The sequence below is a fragment of the Elephas maximus genome, chromosome 24 (genome assembly GCF_024166365.1).
Source record: "Elephas maximus indicus isolate mEleMax1 chromosome 24, mEleMax1 primary haplotype, whole genome shotgun sequence".
Classification (NCBI taxonomy): Eukaryota; Metazoa; Chordata; class Mammalia; order Proboscidea; family Elephantidae; genus Elephas; species Elephas maximus.
In genome coordinates this window covers 37,572,941-37,593,365 of record NC_064842.1, presented here as the reverse complement: position 1 = coordinate 37,593,365, position 20,425 = coordinate 37,572,941, and the positions used below count along the sequence as shown (strand labels likewise).

The following is a 20,425-nucleotide window of genomic DNA, read 5'->3' as shown; positions in this document are numbered from 1 at the left end:
ACTAGCTGTGACTGTGGGCAAGTTAATCTAGACACGCTTTTCCCAAGTGTCAGATCAAGATGTAAATAGTCCCCTTACCATGGGCTTACACTGAGGCTTCTGCAAGGTCATTAATCATAATAAATCATAACATACCTAAGCCAGAGTCTGGCACATACAGACATAGTAAACACAAGAAACGTTAGTTTTCATTTTATTATATCAGATCCCAAATGAACCCACCCACAGGGATCATTTCTACGTCTTGATCAGGCAGCTTTAATTGACTGATTCACAATCTAGTTGATTTCCGTCCCATGAGATGAGGTGAAAACACCTTATAATGAACTATTTGAGGTAACAAAATAAGTCTCAAGGTGGAAAAAAATCTTTTTATGTCTGGCTCTACACTACAGAGTTGTCATTGGACTCTAGAACTTTCTCAAGATCCTGAATGTCTAAATCAGGAAGAGGAAAAAATCCAAATTCCATTTAATTGTCTCTGGACAGGGCCTCTAATATAGTCCTTAAGACTTGAAAGATGGAAAACAAAAAAGGAAATATTCAAGACTTTTAAGTGTTCCCTGATGGTCTTCGTTCCAGCCTCCCACCAGCAGCCTCTGTCACCACAGGGTAGGGCTCTTCTGGCCTACAAATCAAATAGGGTTCCTGCTGCCTGGGATGGAGATTTCCTCCAAATGACTCTAAAAGCTCAATAAAAAGAAGCAATGTTCTATAGATTATCCTTAAGTGACAAGACTCTCGTCAACCCAAAAAACATGGAAACTGTCATTATTTTGTGAAGAAGTTTTCAGGACTCCATACGTTTTCTGGAGTGTGTTGGCTTTAAGGAGAACCCTACAGGATCTCAGTACATGCATTACCTCCAGAAGTCTGAGTCAGAAAACAAGACTCGGGGTGTGGTGGGGAGCCTGTGTTGGTTAGAATGCAGAATGATTTTATTATTTCTGGAATTGGCCTCTGTGTTCCAGTAAGGATCATTTGTCTGGGTGGGAGATACAAGGCGAGCTCCTTGAGGGCAGGGATTTTGGTCTGTTTGGTTTACTGCTGGGTCTCTAGTACATACAACAGGGCCTGATGCAGAGTAGGCACTCAATAAATATTTGTGGACAAAATCATGGGTACTCCCAGGCAGGTTAGGATCTCTCTAAAAACAGCACAAGCCACAAAAGTTCCTCTCTTCCTGGATAAAGAAGTACAGCTGTCAGGGGTTATATGAGGTGGCCATGACCTGAGAAACAAGGCCCTGCACGGAGCCCCCTGGGGCTCAGCTTGACTCACAATCCAGCCATCAGTTTCCATATTGCAGTACACCTGCGGGGGCCAGCTGGCGTCACCATGCAGGTAGATGGTGTACAGGCCACTGGCAATGTTGCTGTTCTGTTGAACTTGACTGCAGACAATCAGGTCTTTTCCTAAAAGTTGCCCTATGTAAATGTCTCCTTCCCTGTGCAAGCTTGGCTTTCAATAAGGCCAGGCAAGACAGTACACACTTCAGTTGTCAATTATGGGCACAAAGGCAGAGAACTGGGCTTCAAGCCGGAAGCGACTGAATGCTTGGAGTTACAACGATGCTGATGAGAAGCAGCAGGTACAGCCCTATGGGTCTGGTCAGGTGGACACTCCCCATGTTACATTCTGTCCTCTTATTTGCACAAATCAACCGGGAATTACCCCAATCCAATCCAATTACTGCCTTTGAGGCGTCAGATGCAGCTGTGCAGATAATAAGTTTTTTCATTGCTGCTCATCAGATGGTATCATTTTATCCATGGCTGCTCAAGTGTCTTTGGTTTCCCAGGCCCTTGAGCAAACGTGTAAATGAATATAGTTTGAACACTATAAGGTCATGCTTTCTCCTTCCCAAATGAGTTGTGGATACACAGTGGATAAGGCTGCACGCTGGTCTGGGGCAGTGAGAGCCTCCACCAGTTCAGGCACAGGGAAAAGGGGAGGAGGGAGGGGAGGAGAGTGGAAGAATCAGATTGCAATCCTCAAAGGCAGCTCATCCCATAATTGGATCAGACTGATGCAATCAAAGAAGACGCCATGTGGTTTAAGCAGACAATGGTCCAAGAGAATAAAACCTCCACAAAGAAGACAGAAGATCAGAACACTGTCCAAATTTCCCTCTTTTAGGCTTTAGTCTTTAAAATCAAAGTCCCAAAGGCCTTGTTTCTATATTGTGGAGTCAGGACACAGAACCTGACAAAGGGCCCAAATTCAGAGGACTGAGCCTTTAAAGAGATTACGTGCTCCCAGGGAAATGTGAGATGGCCCATTGGGAAGACCACTGAACTAGAAGGCTAAGATCCAGCTTTGTCATTAACTTGTGGTGTGACCTAGCCAAGGCACTTTGCTCTATAGGCCTCGCTTTCCCTATCTCTGAAATAGGAAAAATAAACCTCTCTCACTTACTCTAAAGCAGGTGAAAATACTACCTATATATAGGACATTATTAGATCATGACAAACCCAGGAGCCTTCATAGTCATCAACCTTCATTTGACCAAGCCTGCTCAATTCCAGGTGTAACGGACTAGGCTCTTTTCCTATAGTGGGTTAGGATCTCTCTAAAAACAGCACAAGCCACAAAAGTTCCCCTCTTCCTGGATAAAGAAGTGGAGTTGCCAGGGGTTCTACAGGGAGGCTATGACCTGAGAAACAAGACCCTGCATGGAGCCCCCTGGGGCTCAGCTTGACTCACAATCCAGCCACCTCCATCAGTTTCCATATCGCAGTACACCTGCAGGGGCCGGCTGGCATCGCCATGCAGGTAGATGGTGTACAGGCCACTGGCAGCGTTGCTGTTCTGCTGAACTTGACTGCAGTCCAAAGGGTGTGGAAAACGGGCACTAACTGGGAGCCAAGTAGAAAGACAGTGTCATTAGGGAAAAAGCAAGGAAGAAGGGGAGTGAGGCTTCTTCCCTTCTTTTAAGACAGTGTATTTTGTTTACAAAGTATTTTATAACCTCCTACTACTTTGCTTCTTCCAACTCTTGATGCGTATCGTATTTTTGTCACTCACTATGCTCTTGACAATCCCTCCAAATGTACCAGAACTAAGGTCAAGTTCATATCACTTCCTCCGTTGGCCCAACCTGTCCCCAAAATTACACTCCATTTTGCTCCCTTCTTTATATTTCTTTTGAACCCATGACCCAATTTCCACTTCCCCGTGCCTAGAGGAACCCACAACTCTGTATCCACTCTCTCCTCCTTGGATGCTTTCTCTAGCCTCTCCAATACTCACCCCCTACTGCATTCTTGTTCAGAGAACAGGATTCCACATTACCTGTGGACAGGGTGGTTGATACACTCCTGCTCTGGCGATCACCCTTAAAGGCAACCAAGGAAACGGGGTAGGTGACGCCTTGCTGAAGGCCTTGTGACTCAAATCTCCGGTCCCATCGTCCAAGCTGTGCCCCCTACCAAACAAAGGACATGGCAAACAGTCGGTCATTCAGCTTCTCACTCCCTTATCACCCTCAGTGTCAACAGCATTCCCTGTGTGCTAACGGCAGAGCTCTCTGAAGGAGCAGTGATGTGTTTCTTTGAGGGCTCCATGGCAGCCTAGAATCCCAATGGGTCCTGGCCCCTTCTCTGCAGGGCCAGCCCAAGGAGATTCAGCACTGACGGAAGTACTAGCTGGGAGCCAGCAGCAGGTACTGCCCCTGTGGGGGGTCTCCTGGGGACCTCCACCATCCAGGTACACTCTGGGGCACTGACTCCGGCCACCACTGGCAGCACCAAAGAAAATGCCAGACTGAGGAAGAGTTAACAGGGGGAGATGAAACTGGCCATTGATATCCGTGAGGCAGACAGTTGATTTTTCAATAAACTTCCCTCTGAGGCTCTGTTATTTCCTCTATAAATAAAGGACTGAGTAGTGTTCCATTGTATTATGTGCCTAATTTTGTTTATCCATTCATTTGTTGATAAGCATTTAGGTTGGTCCTAGCCAGGCTATGTAATCATGAATTGTCATATTGAATAATGAAGTACTCAGTCAGGAGAAGAAATGAAGTCTTGATACCTGCTATGATATGGATGGTAAGGATGGATGCTGAGTGAAAGAGGTCAATCAGAAAAGGACAAACATTGTACAGCCTCACTTATACAAAAAGACAAGAAAAGGCAAAGGTATGAGAACAAAGTTTATTAGTGGTTATCAGGGGCAGGAAGGAGGGGGAGAAGGGGTTAACGGTGATAGAAAAATAGCATTGATTCCAGGTAGTGTTGCACAGCCTATTATTATAATTTCTGTCAAGAAGTTGTACACATGTAAAAAGTTGAACTGGCAAAAGTTGTGTGATAGATACATTTACAATGATGACAAAAAAAAAAGAGAGAGAGAAAGTAGCTGCTGAGGCTGCCTGTGTGCAAACAAACACCTCATGGGATTTGGTTCCTTGGTTTGTAGGTTTAGGGTCATGGTTTCATGGAACATACCAGTTAACTGGCCTAATACCGTGTTTAGTGCTTCTGTTCTACCTCCTAATCAAAAGGAGGGTATGGAATGTGTGGCTAATTGCCTCCATGAACAAATGCCACCTTTGCCATGAGACCAGAACTGGATGGTGCCGGGCTACCACTACTGAACATTTTGATCAAGGATTCTATAGAGGAATTCTGATCAAAAGAGGGATAATGTAGAGCAGAATTTCAAATTCTCACGGACTCCAGACTTTCTGGAGCCATGAAGCCTGGATGAACCTCTGAAACTATTCCCCTGAGATAATCTTTAAACTTTAAACCAAAAATATTCCCTGAAGTCTTCTTAAAACCAAACAATAGTTTAGCTTAACTAGTAAAAAAAAAAAAAGTTTCCCTTGAGCATTATGCTCTTTTAAGAACTATGTATATGGGATCAAACTGACAACAGCAATTCGAAAGGTTAGACAGAAACCTTAGGGAGCAGTGAGCTTATGTTAATGCGGGGGGAAAACCCAGAAAAGGAGGGTGAGAATGGCTGTGCAGCTTGAAGAATGTAATCAGTGTCACTGAATCGTACATGTAGGAACTGTTGAATTGGTGCATGTTCTACTGTGTATATTCTCAGCAACAACAAAACAAATAAAATTAAAAAAAAAAAGGGGGGAATAATTTTCCAGGCTTGAGGTGCACTGCCGGGTTCAGTTTCAGGCCAATGCACCTCAAGTGCGGCTACCACTTGTCTGTCAGTGGAGGCTCGCTTGTTGCTATGACAATGAACCAGTTTCAGCAGACCTTCCAGACTAAGACACACTAGGAAGCAAAGTCTGGAGATCTACTTCTGAAAAATCAGCCAATGAAAACCCTACGGATCACAACGGTCCTATCCCATTGTGCATGTGGTCGCCATGAGTCAGGGGACGACTCAAAGGCAGCCAACAACTTTCCTAGCGAGGCTATGTAAAGATGAATTGAAACACTGAAAACATTAAAGTGCCATTCCTGTTTTCCTTCCTCCCTTCTTTCTGTTTTGCCAAGGCAAAAGAATGATCATTTTATATTAGGACATGTTTGGAAAATTTGCAGACCTTCAGATTCCAGGTAAAACCTTTGAAATAAAGGTTAATGGATTCATTCAATAAATATTTAATGAGCACCTACCATGTGCCAGGAGCCCTGGTGACATAGTGGTTAAGAGCTCATCTAACCAAATGTTTGGCAGTTCAAATCCAAGCCACTCCTTGGAAACCCTTCGGGGCAGCTCTACTCTGTCCTATCGGGTTGCTATGAGTCAGAACCAACTCGACGGCACCTAACAACAACAACCACATGCCAGACACTTTTCTAAGCACTTTAAATACAGCAAGAAACAAAACAGACAGAAATTCTCTGCCCTCACGGAGCTTACACTGTATTGAAGACCACCATAAACAGAATAATGTACAGCAGACATACACTAGCAAGTCAGCAACAGTCAACTAGGGGCAGCCACAACAGTTAGACCTAGAAAATGAAACTGCAATGTTCACAAAGACTGTGTTCAGCACTTTCCCTTGCACAGAGCAGATGATCAATAAGGATCAAGTGATTGATCGGTAGGCTGCCGTGAGACCAGCACTATTAGATATCATTACATTATTAGACGATGACTTGATTAGCCTAAGTCAGTTGCTTCACACAGAAGCTGAGTATGAGCACCAAGAGATAAGACAAGGAGTATCCAGTACCTTAACAGTTCCATCTGGGAAATGGTAGGTCAGAACGTAGCCATCAATCTGAGCAGAAGGGGGTGTCCAGGTCAATATCCCACTAGACTGTGTTACATTGGATGGATGGAAGTTTTTGGGAGGGTCGATTTCTGTATATTAAAAGTCAGGTGGTTATTATTACTAAGACGCAACAGAGACAAATCGTTCCTGAGACGTTAATTTATATTTTCTTCCTACATTTTCTCTCCTTTCTCTTTCTTCCTTCAAACAGGTAGCAGGCTCTGTTCTTCCTTGCCAAAGGAACTTCTCGACCGTTTTTTTCCAAAAGTGGAGAGCCACTGAGGACAACAGGGTGAAGGAATAGGGGGCTAGGGGGTCCCGGAGGGAAGGAATCCCCCAGAAGATCCCCAGAGAGCGCTGGGTATGGGCAGCCGACTCTCAGAGATGGCAGGTTTCCCCAAGTGGTGAGGAAGGATGAGAGCCACAGATCTGAAAGGGCCCTGCACACAGAGACCAAGGCATCTCAGCAAACATCTGCCTGGAAAAATGACCTCAATGCCAGATGGGGACCCCAATGTCTGGCATTGGGAAATGCCCCAAGACTTTACACACAGCCCCAGGGAAGGAGTGCAACACTAAATCTACTGATATTTCTGCCCCACAAGCAGAGTTGGGTCTTATGTATGAAATACGTAAGTATGAAATACAAGGTTCTATTTTTTACAAATTTAAATGTGTGGCCTTATATGTATACCTCTATATAAAGCATCTGGGGGGAGGGAAAGGAGACATGTAAAAAATGGGAGAAAAAGGGAAAGAGAAGAAGAGATGGATGGATATTGGAGAGCTTCTCTTCAGATTTCTGTTGCACTTCCCCACCCAGACACCAGAGGGCATGCACGGGCACATGTGCGTCCCCTATAGAGGAAAACAAAAGTTCAGCAAAGTATTAGTTAACAAAATAGTACTTCGGTCGGTCGGCTTTTTTTTTTTTTTTTTTTAAATAACCAAATAAGATATGAATGGAAATTTCCACGTTGAAAAAACATCATTATAGAAGGTGATTTTAATTTAGAAGTTTCCAAAAACAAGATCTCCAAGCTATTTTCTACCCAGTAGCATTTCAGTGGGGAACTGAATTGCAGTATTTTAATAGAAATCAGACAGCTTTTGTTTTGAATTAGGATGTTTTGACAAATTTTCAGTTTCTATAACATCATCTTGGTTTGACTTTTTAAAGTGCAACATCTGCATTGGATTTTATTCCATCCATCGCATGGAAAAACTAATTTTCCTGCTTTAGAAAATCAACAAAACCATAACTATTTTAACTAGTTTCTGCCATCTCTTTGCCCACCCATCCCCTGGTTATGGACTTGAGATGTCCACCTATTAGTAACTCTCACGTATCTATGAAGTAAAAAGATGATAATCCTATTATTCTTGTCATTAAAAATGGAGAAAATGAAACAAAGAGAAGATAGGAAGGGAGGAAGGAAGGAAGAAAAGAACAAGGGAGAGAGGAAAAGAGGGAAGCGGAAGGGAAGGGGGAGGACGCTGGTTACCGGTTGCCTCTGGAGAGAAGCACTGGGGACTAGGGATGCTGGAATGGGACAGTTTCTTTTCTTCTTACATCACTTTGCTTAGTTTGAAATTTTTTTACTATAAGTGCGTATTACTTTCTTAATTGAAAATTCTTGCTAATTACAACTAATAAAAATAATTTTAAAAATTCAAGGCACCTGTAACTTCAGCGACCACATATGGTATACTCAGCCACAGAGGAGCGGATAGACCTTGCCCAGACAGCCTGAAGAGGCCCACAGACCCCGGGGTGGGCAGATGCTCTCCTCCAGGTCCCTCTGAGGCCTGAGCTCCATGATGCTTGGCCAATACAGGAGGTCCCATCACACACAGGAAGTCCAGGCATCTTTAATCATCAACTAGAGATGGATAGTGAGTAGAAGACGACGTTCTACCACCGCCCCCATTGTGGAGGATGGAAACAGAGAGACTGCTTTCGTTTCTCTCCTCTGAACTGGAGCTGAGGCCAACCAGGTTCCAACACCAAGGTGGAGAGCCTGGGAGCTGGGCTGGGTAGAGCGGCTAGTAAGGAATGCACCCTTGCACAACCATCTTGAAGAGTCTCGTAGTCTCACTTTCACATTGCTTCATCTACACTCTTTTCATCTTAGTCTAAACAACTGTTATGTCAACATATTGCCTCAAAAAGTAAAAAGGGACCACCTTGAAAAATGATCTGAGGTGAAACAACTGACTCCCCCTGTTCCCCTCCCACCCTTCCTCCTGATATATGTATGAAGGTTTCTCTGTCGTTTTCCCTCACAGTACCTGTTAGGGCCTTGGTGTCAGCTTTCTTGCTCTCACGCCTCCCCTTCTGGGCCCACACGTTCACCGTGTAGTCCATGCCTGGCCTCAGGCCTGTCAGCACTGTGCTGCTCTGATCCTTCCCCACTGCAACCTCCTTGGTCTCTCCATCGGCAGAGGTATAGCGAACCACGTACTTGTCAATGGCAGCCTGCACCGGGACCCAGGAGATGGTAGCCGTGTTCTCTGTCACCTGGTCTGTCACCAGGTTTTGGGGGCTGTCAATATCTTTTTCAAAAGGTTAAAAAAAATGCTAAACTTTAGAACCAAGGGAGAACACCCCACCACCCCATCACCAGGGGCTCTCTGCTCAGGTAATCTTTAATAACAATACAATTCTACTGAAAACAGAGTAAAAGATCTTTGGTCCCACTTTTCAGGGAAACAACCCACTGGATATTAAAACTGGAAGGAATCAGACCTTCTTCAAGATGGAAATTTTCTTTGTGGTTCCCCCATGAATAACAGTAAAAATCTCCTCAGCAATAAGCCACCAAATTTTTTCCTGATACAATGTCCTCTATGGTCTCCATGGTATCTAATTATTTTATTTCACAGAATTTAAAGGCTGAGAAGCCATATCTTCTAACCTTGTTGTTTTATAAAAGGAAAGGAAAATCGAGGACCAGAGAAATGAAGACACTTATCCAAGGTCCCACTGTTCTCTTGTGTTCAAACCAAGATGAGACCCTCTGTGCTCTGAATTCTGAGTCTTCCCACCTTTTCAAGGACTTTGCTCCTTTTCATTTACCCTCTTTACAGCATCGTCAGTCTCTCCTTCTCCGTCGCCCATCCCAAACCAACAAGCTCTAGGGTCTCCATCATTCCCCAGATTTATTTCTCCCTCCCCACCCAATTACCTAACAGACTTCTTAACAGAATTGTCTGCAAACCTTAAGTTCACTTCCTCACCTCCCATTCACTACTCAAATCAGTCAAAGTTGGTTTCTTTCTACACCACACGATTAAAACTGCTAGTTTAGGCCATCAACAACTTCCATGTTGCCAAAGCCAATGGGCACTTGTCATCCTCACCTTACTCAAATTTTTAGTAGCATTTGCCAGAGTTGATCCACTCCCAGCGTCTTGAACACTCTCAGCACTTGGCTTTCATGACTATGTGCTCTCCTAACTCACTGGCTCCTTCTCCTCAGTGTCCTTTGTGGGCAACCTGTAAATGTTGCAATGTCCAAGACTCCCTCTTTCTCTCTCTCTCCCTCTAGTTCTCCTTAGGTGATTTCACCCATTTCCATGACTTTAATTACCAACTGTTCATTCATTGCTCCCAAATTTGTATCAATTCTGAGCCCCGGATGGGTATCTACACATCTACCACAGTGCCTGGCACATATTAGACACTCAATAAATATTTGTGGAATCAATAAGTAAGCTACTCAATTAACCAATGAATATCACATATATATCAAGCTTAAGCATCTAAAAGTCTTGACCTTACTCCCCAAGCCTATTTATCTCTTAGTCTTCCCACTCAGAAAATGGTGCCACCATCTCCATGTCAACCAAGCACAGGAATTAGATACCCTATATCTAACTCACCAACAATTACTGTCAATTCGACCTCCAAAATAGGTTCCCAGACACCCCCTCTTCTCTAGCGCTGCTGCCATCACATTTGTCCACATCATCATCATCTCTCATCCAGACTTCTACAATAGCTTCTTCACCAGTCTTCCCACTTCTACCTTTGTCATCTCTTTATTCACCTCACTGTAACCCGAGTAATCTTTTTAAAATGAATATTGGATCATGTCACTCTTCTTCTATTAAATACAACTCCCTTTCTTTTTTATTTTTTTTTCCCAAATAGTTATAATAATTTATTCACCCACAGTAATGTAGGAAAATTTTATTGGCTACATAACGTGGCCATTTCTATCTTTTTTCTTTAGTCATTCTGGCGGTATTGCATTGTGGATTTTTTTTTTAGATTGTACTTTAGATGAAGGCTTACAGAACAAATTAGTTTCTCATCAAACAGTTAGTACACACATTGTTCTATGACACTGCTTAACAACTCCCTTCCTTTTTTAGATATCACGTGATGCTGTAGGATCTGGCCCTACCTCCTTTCTCTCTCACCTTTTATGATCCAGCAACAGAGGCCTCCTTTTAGTTCTTCAGCTATCTCATGTGCTATTCCAGCTTAGGGATACACCCATAGTTTTCCTTCTCTCAGAAATGGCACAAAGGGCTAGTTTCCCCCAAAAGACATTCTCCCCTTCTTCTATAGGCACATTGTCCAGTAGATCTTTCTGCAATGATGGAAATGTCCTACAAGGTGCACTGTCCAATTTGAAATGTGGCTAGTGCAACTAAGGAGATAAATTTTTTATTTCAATTATTTTTAATTAATTAAAATTTAAATAGCCACAGGTAGCTAGTGGCTACAACACTGGACAGCACAGTGTAATAGAAATTTAAGCTGGGCACATGGCCACCTAACTAAAGACCTCATTTCCCAGCCTACCTTGTAGTGAGGGCTGGCATTGTGTCTTGGATCAGGCCAAAGAAGAACTGATGTGTTCCAGTAATACCCTCCCCTTTCCCATGTTCCTTTCCACTGGCTTGAATTTGGATACAGTGGTGACCATGGGGATGAGGGAAACTCCCTAGGGATAGCTGAGCAAGAATACAGAAGGAGCCTAGGTCTCCCAAACCATGAAGCTACCATATCAGCCTTGGCCTGTTTATATTCTGACCATTCCACAAGAGAGGAATAAGTTTCTCTCTTGTTTAAGCAACTGTTATTTCGTGTATCTTATGAATCTGTACCCTGTTACTCACCACGTCCCATCTAAGTACCTCAACCCCATTATTCTCTGTACCTACACCATGTTCATCTCCCTCATGGAACACATCATAACTTATGGCTATAAGTTTCTTCATTTGCTTGTTATTCTCTGTCTTTCCCAACGAACTTCAAGAGAGTGGGAACCATATCTGTTTTGTTCACCACAGTATTTCCATGCCTTATACTTAGAAGATACTCATTAAAAATTAGTTGCATATTGAAAAGAACATAGGGCTACACAGCACCTACTTAATCAAATAGCTTACCACTACACAGCTCCTTAATCTGACATTTTTTAAGAATTCTTACATTGGTTTTGCCTTATGCCTATAATGTTCTATAACTGAGAGGCACAGTGGTTAAAAGCAAAGGCTTTGGGGAAAGTTTTTTAAGACATTTATGGGACTTATGCTTTGTTCTCTCCTTACGTGAATGAAGTTATTCACAACAAACTGTCCCAAAATAGACCACAGCACCCAGGTCACAGAACCCAAAAGCAGCAGCGTCATAATTCAGCAGCTACACACAATCTGCATTGATTACCCCAGTTAATTCTCTCCTCCCCCCTGTTACCTGTTGGGGCCTTGGTGTCTGCTTTCTTGCTCTCTTGGCTCCCCTTTTGGGCCCACACATATACCGTGTACTCCACACCTGGCCTCAGGCCTGTCAGCTCCATACTGCTCTGATCCTTCCCCACTGGAACCTCCTCGGTCTCTCCGTCAGCAGAGGTGTAGCGCACCATGTACTTGTCAATGACAGCCTGCACCGGATCCCAGGAAACGGTGGCTGTGTTCTCCGTCACCCGGTCTGTCACCAGGTTTTTGGGGCTATCAATGTCTGAAAGGAAAAGTGCTAATCAATAAACACTATTAACAGGCCCCAGAGTGTGGAAACTGATAGCCATCTGCTTGTACTGAGACCCTTTCGTGTTTTGTGGTTTTCCATCTCACATGGTCTTGTTTTGTTTTTGAACTGTCTCATGGACAAATGTCTTATTTCCCAGATAGACACTGGCTCCTCAAGGAGATGGAAGAGTAGGATACAATCTGAAATTCAGGGTTATTACTTCTACGAAGAATTCAGCAAAATAAATCTCTTTATTCATTTAGTAGGGGCATACTCTGAGCCCCTACTATGTAGAAGTCCTTGGGTGGTACAAATGATTAACATGTTCAGCTGCTAATCAAAAGGTTGGTGGTTCAAGTCCACCCAGGGACACCTCAAAAGAAATGCCTGGCAATCTACTTCCAAAATTTCAGCCACTGAAAACCCTATGGAGATTAGTTCTTCTCTAATGCACATGGGGTCACCATGAATCAGAACTAACTCAATGGCAACGGCCATATATGCAAAACACACATGGTGCTAGGTAGTATGCAAGGCACAGTGTTGAAGAAGATATGGTCTCTGCTCACAAGGATCTAATAATTTTGCATCTAGCATCATGTCAATGAAGGCCTACCACTTCATACAAGAAGATTCTAAAAGTCAGATCCAAACATAAGGACCTAGAGAAGTAGGGCTGTATCCTGTCCTCTTTGTGTCCCCAGTGCCTAGCATAGTATACACATGGAAATAACTCAGTAAATATTGGTTAACTGAATCAGCAAAAAATAAAATTTGATTTTAACATTCATAAACCTATCAGAGATTCACTTGTAATGCTAACCAATTCACTATACTAAATGTGGCCATACTATATCTCTCTCTCACAACAATAAGATAAGATTGTAACACTGGAGTTACCTTTATCCTGAAAAGCAGAATTATAATATGACTCCTTTATACTAAAACAGGTCACACACATCTATTTGGTATGGTAGATATAAAGTCTACTTTCTTAAGGTTGGATTTTCAGTATGCTATTCTTAATATTAGCAATGTTCAATTTTCATTTTCTGTTCCCATTCACAAACTCAGTGAAGGCCCTCAATACTGTCTACAGCAAAGAATTCATGCAATCAGAGGAGGAGTGGATGGACATAGCCACCCAATCACAGCAAAATCACAGCTTAAAGACTGACACATAGACCTGGCCCGTAAGAAAGCTAGTTGAAGGGACATAAGGGCTGGCATATGCAGTCATTTATAAAAGGTCACGATCTTGCTCTTCCATAAATCATCAATTCTGCCAATGTCAGAGAAGAAAAACCAAACTTGACATATACTTATCATGACAGGTGTTATATCACCAAAGAAAGATGCTTCCGTTACCTGTTGGGGCCTTAGTGTCAGCTTTCTTGCTTTCTCGGCTCCCCTTCTGGGCCCACACGTACACATTGTATTCCACACCTGGCCTCAGGCCCGTCAGCACCATGCTGCTCTGATCCTTCCCCACGGGAACCTCCTTGGTCTCTCCGTCAGCAGAGGTGTATTGTACAATGTACCTGTCAATAACAGCCTGCACTGGGTTCCAGGAGACCGTGGCTGTGTTCTCTGTCACCCGGTCCATCACCAGGTTTTTGGGGCTGTCAATGTCTGAAAGGAAAATGTTGATAAATAAACACTATCATATCAATATAGACACCACAGAGTCAGACCTTGTGTCCATTTCACTCGGAATGAGACCATTTCCTGTTCCTGTGGTTTTCCCCATCTCATATGCTGTTGTTGGCATTCAGTTGTTTCATGGACAGAGACCTCGTCTCCACAGCTGGACTCCTGATTCTCAAGGAGGCAGCACAGGCGAGGTGAATGAGCACTTGATTCAGATTCAGAAGAGCTAGTTCTAGTCCCAGCCCAGAGAGTCAGAGCAGAGGGGTAAGAAGAGCCCTGGGCTGGAGCCAGAGGCCAGGGATCTACTCCCAGCTCTGCTGCCAGCCAGCTGTGGCCCTGGAAAACTCAGCTGCCTCTGACTGGGCCTCGGTTTCATCAACTATAAAATGTGGAGCTTAAATAGATTTTGATGATGCCATAATAGTCCATGAATATTTCATGAAAGTAATGCTATAATATATTAGCTAACTTTGTGACATTACAGAAATTACTCAGTTCTCTGTATTTGAGATTTCTCATCTGAAAAATGAGGTATCGATTCCTGTTCTACCCATCTCAAGACAAATTCCTCTGAGGACCAAGTAAATGAAGAAAAAGCCCTCATCCACTGCTGATGGAATGTAAAGTGGTGCAACTATTTTAGAAAACAGTTTGGCAGTTCCTGAAAAGTTAAACATAGAGTTACAATAAAACCCTACAACTCCACTCTTGGGTGGATACTCAAGAGAAATGAAAACACCATCTGGAAAAAAAATGAAACAGGATCCATAACTCACACCTTACATAAAAACTAATTCGAAATGGATCAAAGAAACTATAAAGATCATGCAAGAAAAAACCAGAGGCCCTAATACATGGCATTAACAGCATATGAACCATAACTAACAATATACAAACTCCAGAAGATAAGATAGATAACTGGGATCTTCTAAAAATTAAACACTTTTGCTCCTCAAAAGATTTTACCAAAAGAGTAAAAAGAGACCCTAAAAACTGGGAAAAAATTTTGGCTATGACAAATCTGACAAATGTCTGATCTCTAAAATTCTACAGAAAAATCCAACGCCTCTACAACAAAAAGACAAATAATCCAGTTAAAAAGTGGGCAAAGAAAATGAACAGGCTAACAGACACATGAGAAAATGCTCGTGATCGCTAGCCATTAGAGAAATGGAAAACAAAAGCACAGTGAGATACCATCTCACCCCAGCATTACTGGTATGAATAATAAAAACAGAAATAACAAACGGAGACGCTGAAGGGAGACTGGAACTCTTATGCACTGCTGGTGGGAATGCAAAATGATTCAAACATTTTGGAAAACAATATGGTGCCTCCCTAGAAAGCTGGAAATAGAAATACCATATGACCCAGCAAACCCACTCCTAGTAATATATCCTAGAGAGATAAGCACTGTCACACAAATAGATATATGCACACCCATGTTCACTGCAGTGTTGTTCACAATAGCAAAAAGATAGAAACAATCTAGATGCCCATCAACAGATGAATGGATAAGCTATGGTACATACACACAATGCAGTACTGTGCAACAATAAAGAACAATAACGAATCTGTGAAGCATCTCACAACGTAGATGAATCTGAAGGGTATTATGCTGAGTGAAACAAGTCAATCACAAGAGGACATATATTGTATGAGACCACTACTATAAAAACTCATGAAAAGGTTTACACACAAAAAGAAACAATCTTCGATGATTACGAGGGAGGGGATGGAAAACCACTAAATAGACAGTAGATAAGTGGTAACTTCAGTGAAGGGTAAGACAGTACACAATACTGGGGAAGCCAGCACAACTTTTACAAGGCAAGGTCATGGAAGCTTCATAGACACATCCAAACTCCTTGAGGGACCGAATTACTAAGCTGAGGGCTATGGGGACCATAGTCTTGGGGAACATCTAGCTCAATTAGCATAACATAGCTTATAAAGAAAATGTTCTATATTCTACTCTAGTGAATAGTACCTGGGGTCTTAAAAGCCTATGGGCGGCCATCTAAGATACTTCACTGGTCTCACCCCTTTGGGAGCAAGGGAGAATAAAGAAAAATAAAGACACAAGGAAAAGATTACTCCAAAGGATTAATGGACCACAACTACCATGGCCTCCACAAGACTGAGTCCAGTACACTAGATGGTGCCCAGCTACCACCACTAACTGCTTTGACAGGGATCACAATAGAGGGTCCCAGACAGAGCTGGAGAAAAATGTATAACAAAATTCTAACTCACAATAAAAGACCAGACTTACTGGCCTGATAGAGGCTGAAGAAACCCCGAGAGTATGGCCCCCAGACATCCTTTTAACTCAGTAATGAAGTCACTCCTGAGGTTTACCCTTTAGCCAAAGATCAAACAAGCCCATAAAACAAAATAAGACTAAAGGGGCACACCAGCCCAGGGCAAGGACTAGAAGGCAGGAGGGGACAGAAAAGCTGATAATAGAGAACTCAAGGTCAAGAAGGGGAGAGTGTTGACATGTCGTAGGGTTGTTAATAATGTCATAAAATAATATATGTACTAACTGTTTAATGAGAGGCCAGTTTGTTCTGTAAACCTTCATCTAAAGTACAATAAAAAAAGAGAGAAATGAAAACATATGTCCAGATAATAACTTGTACACAAATATTCATAGCACTATTCACGATAGCTAAAAAGTGGAAACAATCCAAATGTCCATCAACTGATGAATGGATAAATAAAATGTGGTATATCCATACAATAAAAAATTACATGGCAATAAAAAGGAATAAAGTACTGATACATACTATAACCCATCACGTGTCTTGCCAGTTTGTTGTACTGTGGTAGCTTACATGTTGCAGTGATGCTGGAAGCTTTGCTACTGGTATTTCAAATACCAGCAGCGTCATCCTTGGTGGACAGGTTTCAGCAGAGCTTCCAGACTAAGACAGACTAGGAAGAAGGACCTGGTAATCTACTTCTGAAAATGTTGGCCAGGGGAAACCTTATGAATAGCAGCAGAACATTGTCCCATATAGTGCCAGAAGATGAGACCCTCAGGTTGGAAAGCACTCAAAATAAGACTGGAGAAAGAGCTGCCTCCTCAGAGTAGAGTCAACCTGAAAAATGACATGGATGGAGTCAAGCTTTTGGGACCTTCATTTGCTGATGTGGCACAACTCAAAATGAGAAGAAACAGCTGCAAACATGTATTAATAATCGGAATGTGGAATGTATGAATCTAGGAAAATAGGAAGTCATCAAAAATGAGATGGAATGCATAAACATCAATATCCTAGACATTAGTGAGCTGAAATGGCCTCGTACTGGCCATTCTGAATCAGACAATCACAGGGGCTACTTTGACAGGAATGACAAATTAAAGAGGAACGGCACTGCATTCATCATCAAAAAAGAACATTTCAAGATCTATCCTGAAGTGCAACATTGTCAGTGATAGGATAATATCCACATACTACAAGGAAGACCAGTTAATATGAGTATTATTCAAATTTATGCACCAACCACTAAGGCCAAAAATGAAGAAATTGAAGATTTTTACCAACTTCTGCAGCCTGAAATTGATCAAACGTGCAATCAAGATGCATTGACGGTTACTGGCAATTGGAATGCAAAAGTTTGAAACAAAAAAGAAGGATTGGTAGTTGGAAAATACGGTCTTGGTGATAGAAAAGATACCAGAGATCACACGATAGAATTCTGCAAGACAAATGACTTCTTCATTGCAAATACCTTTTTTCAACAACATAAATGGCGACTATACACCTAAAAAAAAAAAAAAAAATTTTTTTTTTTTTTTTTATACACCTGGACCTTGCCAGATAGAATACATAGGGATCAAATCGACTAAATCTGTGGAAAGAAATGATGGAAAAGCACAATATCACCTGTCAGAAAAAGGCCAGGGGCCAACTGTAGAATAGATCAATTGTTCATATGCCAGTTCAAGATGAAGTTGAAGAAAATTAGAACAAGTCCATGAGAGCCAAAGTATGACCTTGAGTATAACCCACCTAAATTTAGAGACCATCTTAAGAACAGATTTGATGCATTGAATACTAATGACCAAAGACCAGATGAGCTGTGAAATGACATCAAGGACATCATACATGAGGAAAGCAAGAAGTTATTAAAAAGACAGGAAAGAAAGAAAAGACCAAAATGGATGTCAGAAGAGACTCTGAAACTTGCTCTTAAGCATAGAGTGCCTAAAGCAAAGTAAGAAATGATGAAGTAAAAGTGCTGAACAGAGGATTTCAAAAGGCAGCTCCAGAAGACAAAGTAAAGTACTATAATGAAATGTGCAAAGACCTGGAGATAGAAAACCATAAGTGAAGAACTCACTCAGCATTTCTCAAGCTGAGAGAACTGAAGAAAAAACACAAGCCTCGAGTTGCAATACTGAAGAATCCTATGGGAAAATAGTAAACAACACAGGAAGCATCAAAAGAAGATAGAAGGAATACACAGAGTCACTATGCCAAAAAGAATTAGTTGACGTTCAACCATTTCGGGAGGTAGCATATAATCAAGAACCAACGGTATTGAAGAAAGATGTCCAAGCTGCACTGGAGGCATTGGTGAAAAACAAGGTTCCAGTAACTGATGTAATACCATTTGAGATGCTTCAACAAACTGATATGGTGCTAGAGGTGCTCACTCAACTATGCCAAGAAATTTGGAAGACAGCTACCTGGCCAACCAACTGGAAGAGATTTATACTTGTATCCATTACAAAGAAAGGTGATCCAACAGAATGTGGAAATTATTGAACAATACCATTAATATCACATGCAAGTAAAATTTTGCTGAAGATCATCCAAAAGCAATTGCAGCAGTACATAGACAGGGAAGTGCCAGATTCAGAAGGGAATTTGGAACAAGGGATATCATTGATGATGACAGATGGATCTTGGCTGAAAGCAGAGAATACCAGAAAGATGTTTACCTGTGTTTTATTGACTATGCAAAGGCATTTGACTGTGTGGATCATAACAAATATGGATAACATTGCAAAGTATGGGAATTCCAGAACACTTAACTGTGGTCACGAGGAAATTTTACATCAACCAAGGAAGAGGCAATCATTCAAACAGAACAAGGAGATACTGTGTGGTTTAAAGTCAAGAAAGGTGTGCATCAGGGTTATAGCCTTTCGCCATACTTATTCAATCTGTATGCTTAGCAAACAATCCAAGAAGCTGGACTATATGAAGAACAAGGCATCAGAATTGGAAGTAGACTCATTAACAACCTGACCTATGCAGATGACACAACCTTGCTTGCTGAAAGCAAAGAGGACTTGAAGCACTTATTGGTGAAGATCGATGACCACAGCCTTCAGTATGTATTACACCTGAACATAAAGAAACCAAAATCCTCACAAATAGATCAATAAGCAACATCATGATAAACAGAGAAAAGACTGAATCTGTCAAGGATTTCATTTTACTTGGATCCACAATCAATCCCCATGGAAGCAGCAGCCAAAAAAACCAAAAGACACATTGCACTGGGCAAATCTGGGGCAAAAGACCTCCTTGATGTGTTAAAAAGCAAAGATATCACTTTAAGGACTGAGGTAGGCCTGGCCCAAGCCATGGTGTTTTCAATTGCCTCATATGCATGCCAAAGTTAGACAATGAATAAGGAAGACTGAAGAAGAACTGATGTCTTTGAATTATGGTGTTGGCAAAGAACACTGACTATATCACAGACTGCCAGAAGAATAAACAAATCTGCCTTGGAAGAAGTACGGCAGAATGCTCCTTAGAAGCAAGGATGGCAAGACTTCATTTCACATACTTGGGCATGTTATCAGGAGGGACCAGTCCCTGGAGAAGGACATCACACTTGGTAAAGCAGAGGGTCAGCCAAAAAGAGGAAGAGCTTCAACGAAACAGACTGACACAGTGGCTGCAACAATGGGCTCAAGCATAGCAATTGTGAGAACGGTGCAGGACCATGCCATGTTTTGTTCTGTTGTACACAGGGTCACTATGAGTCGGAACCAGCTCAACAGCACCTAAAAACAACAACACAACATACGTGAACCTTGAAAACAGTATGATAAATGAAAGAAGCCAATCACAAAAGGCCATAGGTTGTATGATTCCATTTTTATGAAATGTCCAGAATTGGCAAATCTATAGAGACAGAAAGTAGTGGGTGCCCAGAGCCCGGGGGATGGGGGTTGGGGAGTAATCGGAGTGACCACTAATGGGTATGAGATTTCTTTTTAGGGTGATAAAAATTTTCTAAAATTAGTGGTGATGGTTACATAACTGTCAATATGCTAAAACCACTGAATTGAACATTTTCTAGTAGGTAAATTATATCTCAATACAGCTGTGATTAAAAATGAGGCAATAGATATGAAACAGCTTTAAAAATTATTAACTATAATTTTATATAAGTACAAACTTATAATCCTCAATACTGACACACAGTAGGAATCCAAGAGGGTATTTGGTCACTAGGACAATAACCTTTATTTGTTCTAAAGAGTTCACAGCAAAAGGCATTTCTCTAAAGTACTTAACTCACAGCTCCTAACATACGTGGTTTCTATATGTTTC

The 20,425-nt window shown here is 41.9% G+C and overlaps 1 protein-coding gene across 5 annotated transcripts in view; it reads right to left on the bottom strand.

Moving 5' to 3' along the window:
* The window catches only part of TNN (tenascin N), a 125,609-nt gene that overhangs the window by 17,858 nt on the left and 87,326 nt on the right, over positions 1 to 20,425 (bottom strand). For all 5 annotated transcript variants that reach the window (XM_049868524.1, XM_049868526.1, XM_049868525.1 and 2 more), the window contains 6 exons: positions 13,557 to 13,820; positions 11,916 to 12,179; positions 8,495 to 8,758; positions 6,161 to 6,291; positions 3,295 to 3,427; positions 2,707 to 2,858 (listed from right to left, as the gene is read on the bottom strand). In XM_049868524.1, coding sequence (XP_049724481.1) covers positions 2,707 to 2,858; positions 3,295 to 3,427; positions 6,161 to 6,291; positions 8,495 to 8,758; positions 11,916 to 12,179; positions 13,557 to 13,820 — 1,208 coding nt within the window. The remainder of the gene's footprint in view (positions 1 to 2,706; positions 2,859 to 3,294; positions 3,428 to 6,160; positions 6,292 to 8,494; positions 8,759 to 11,915; positions 12,180 to 13,556; positions 13,821 to 20,425) is intronic.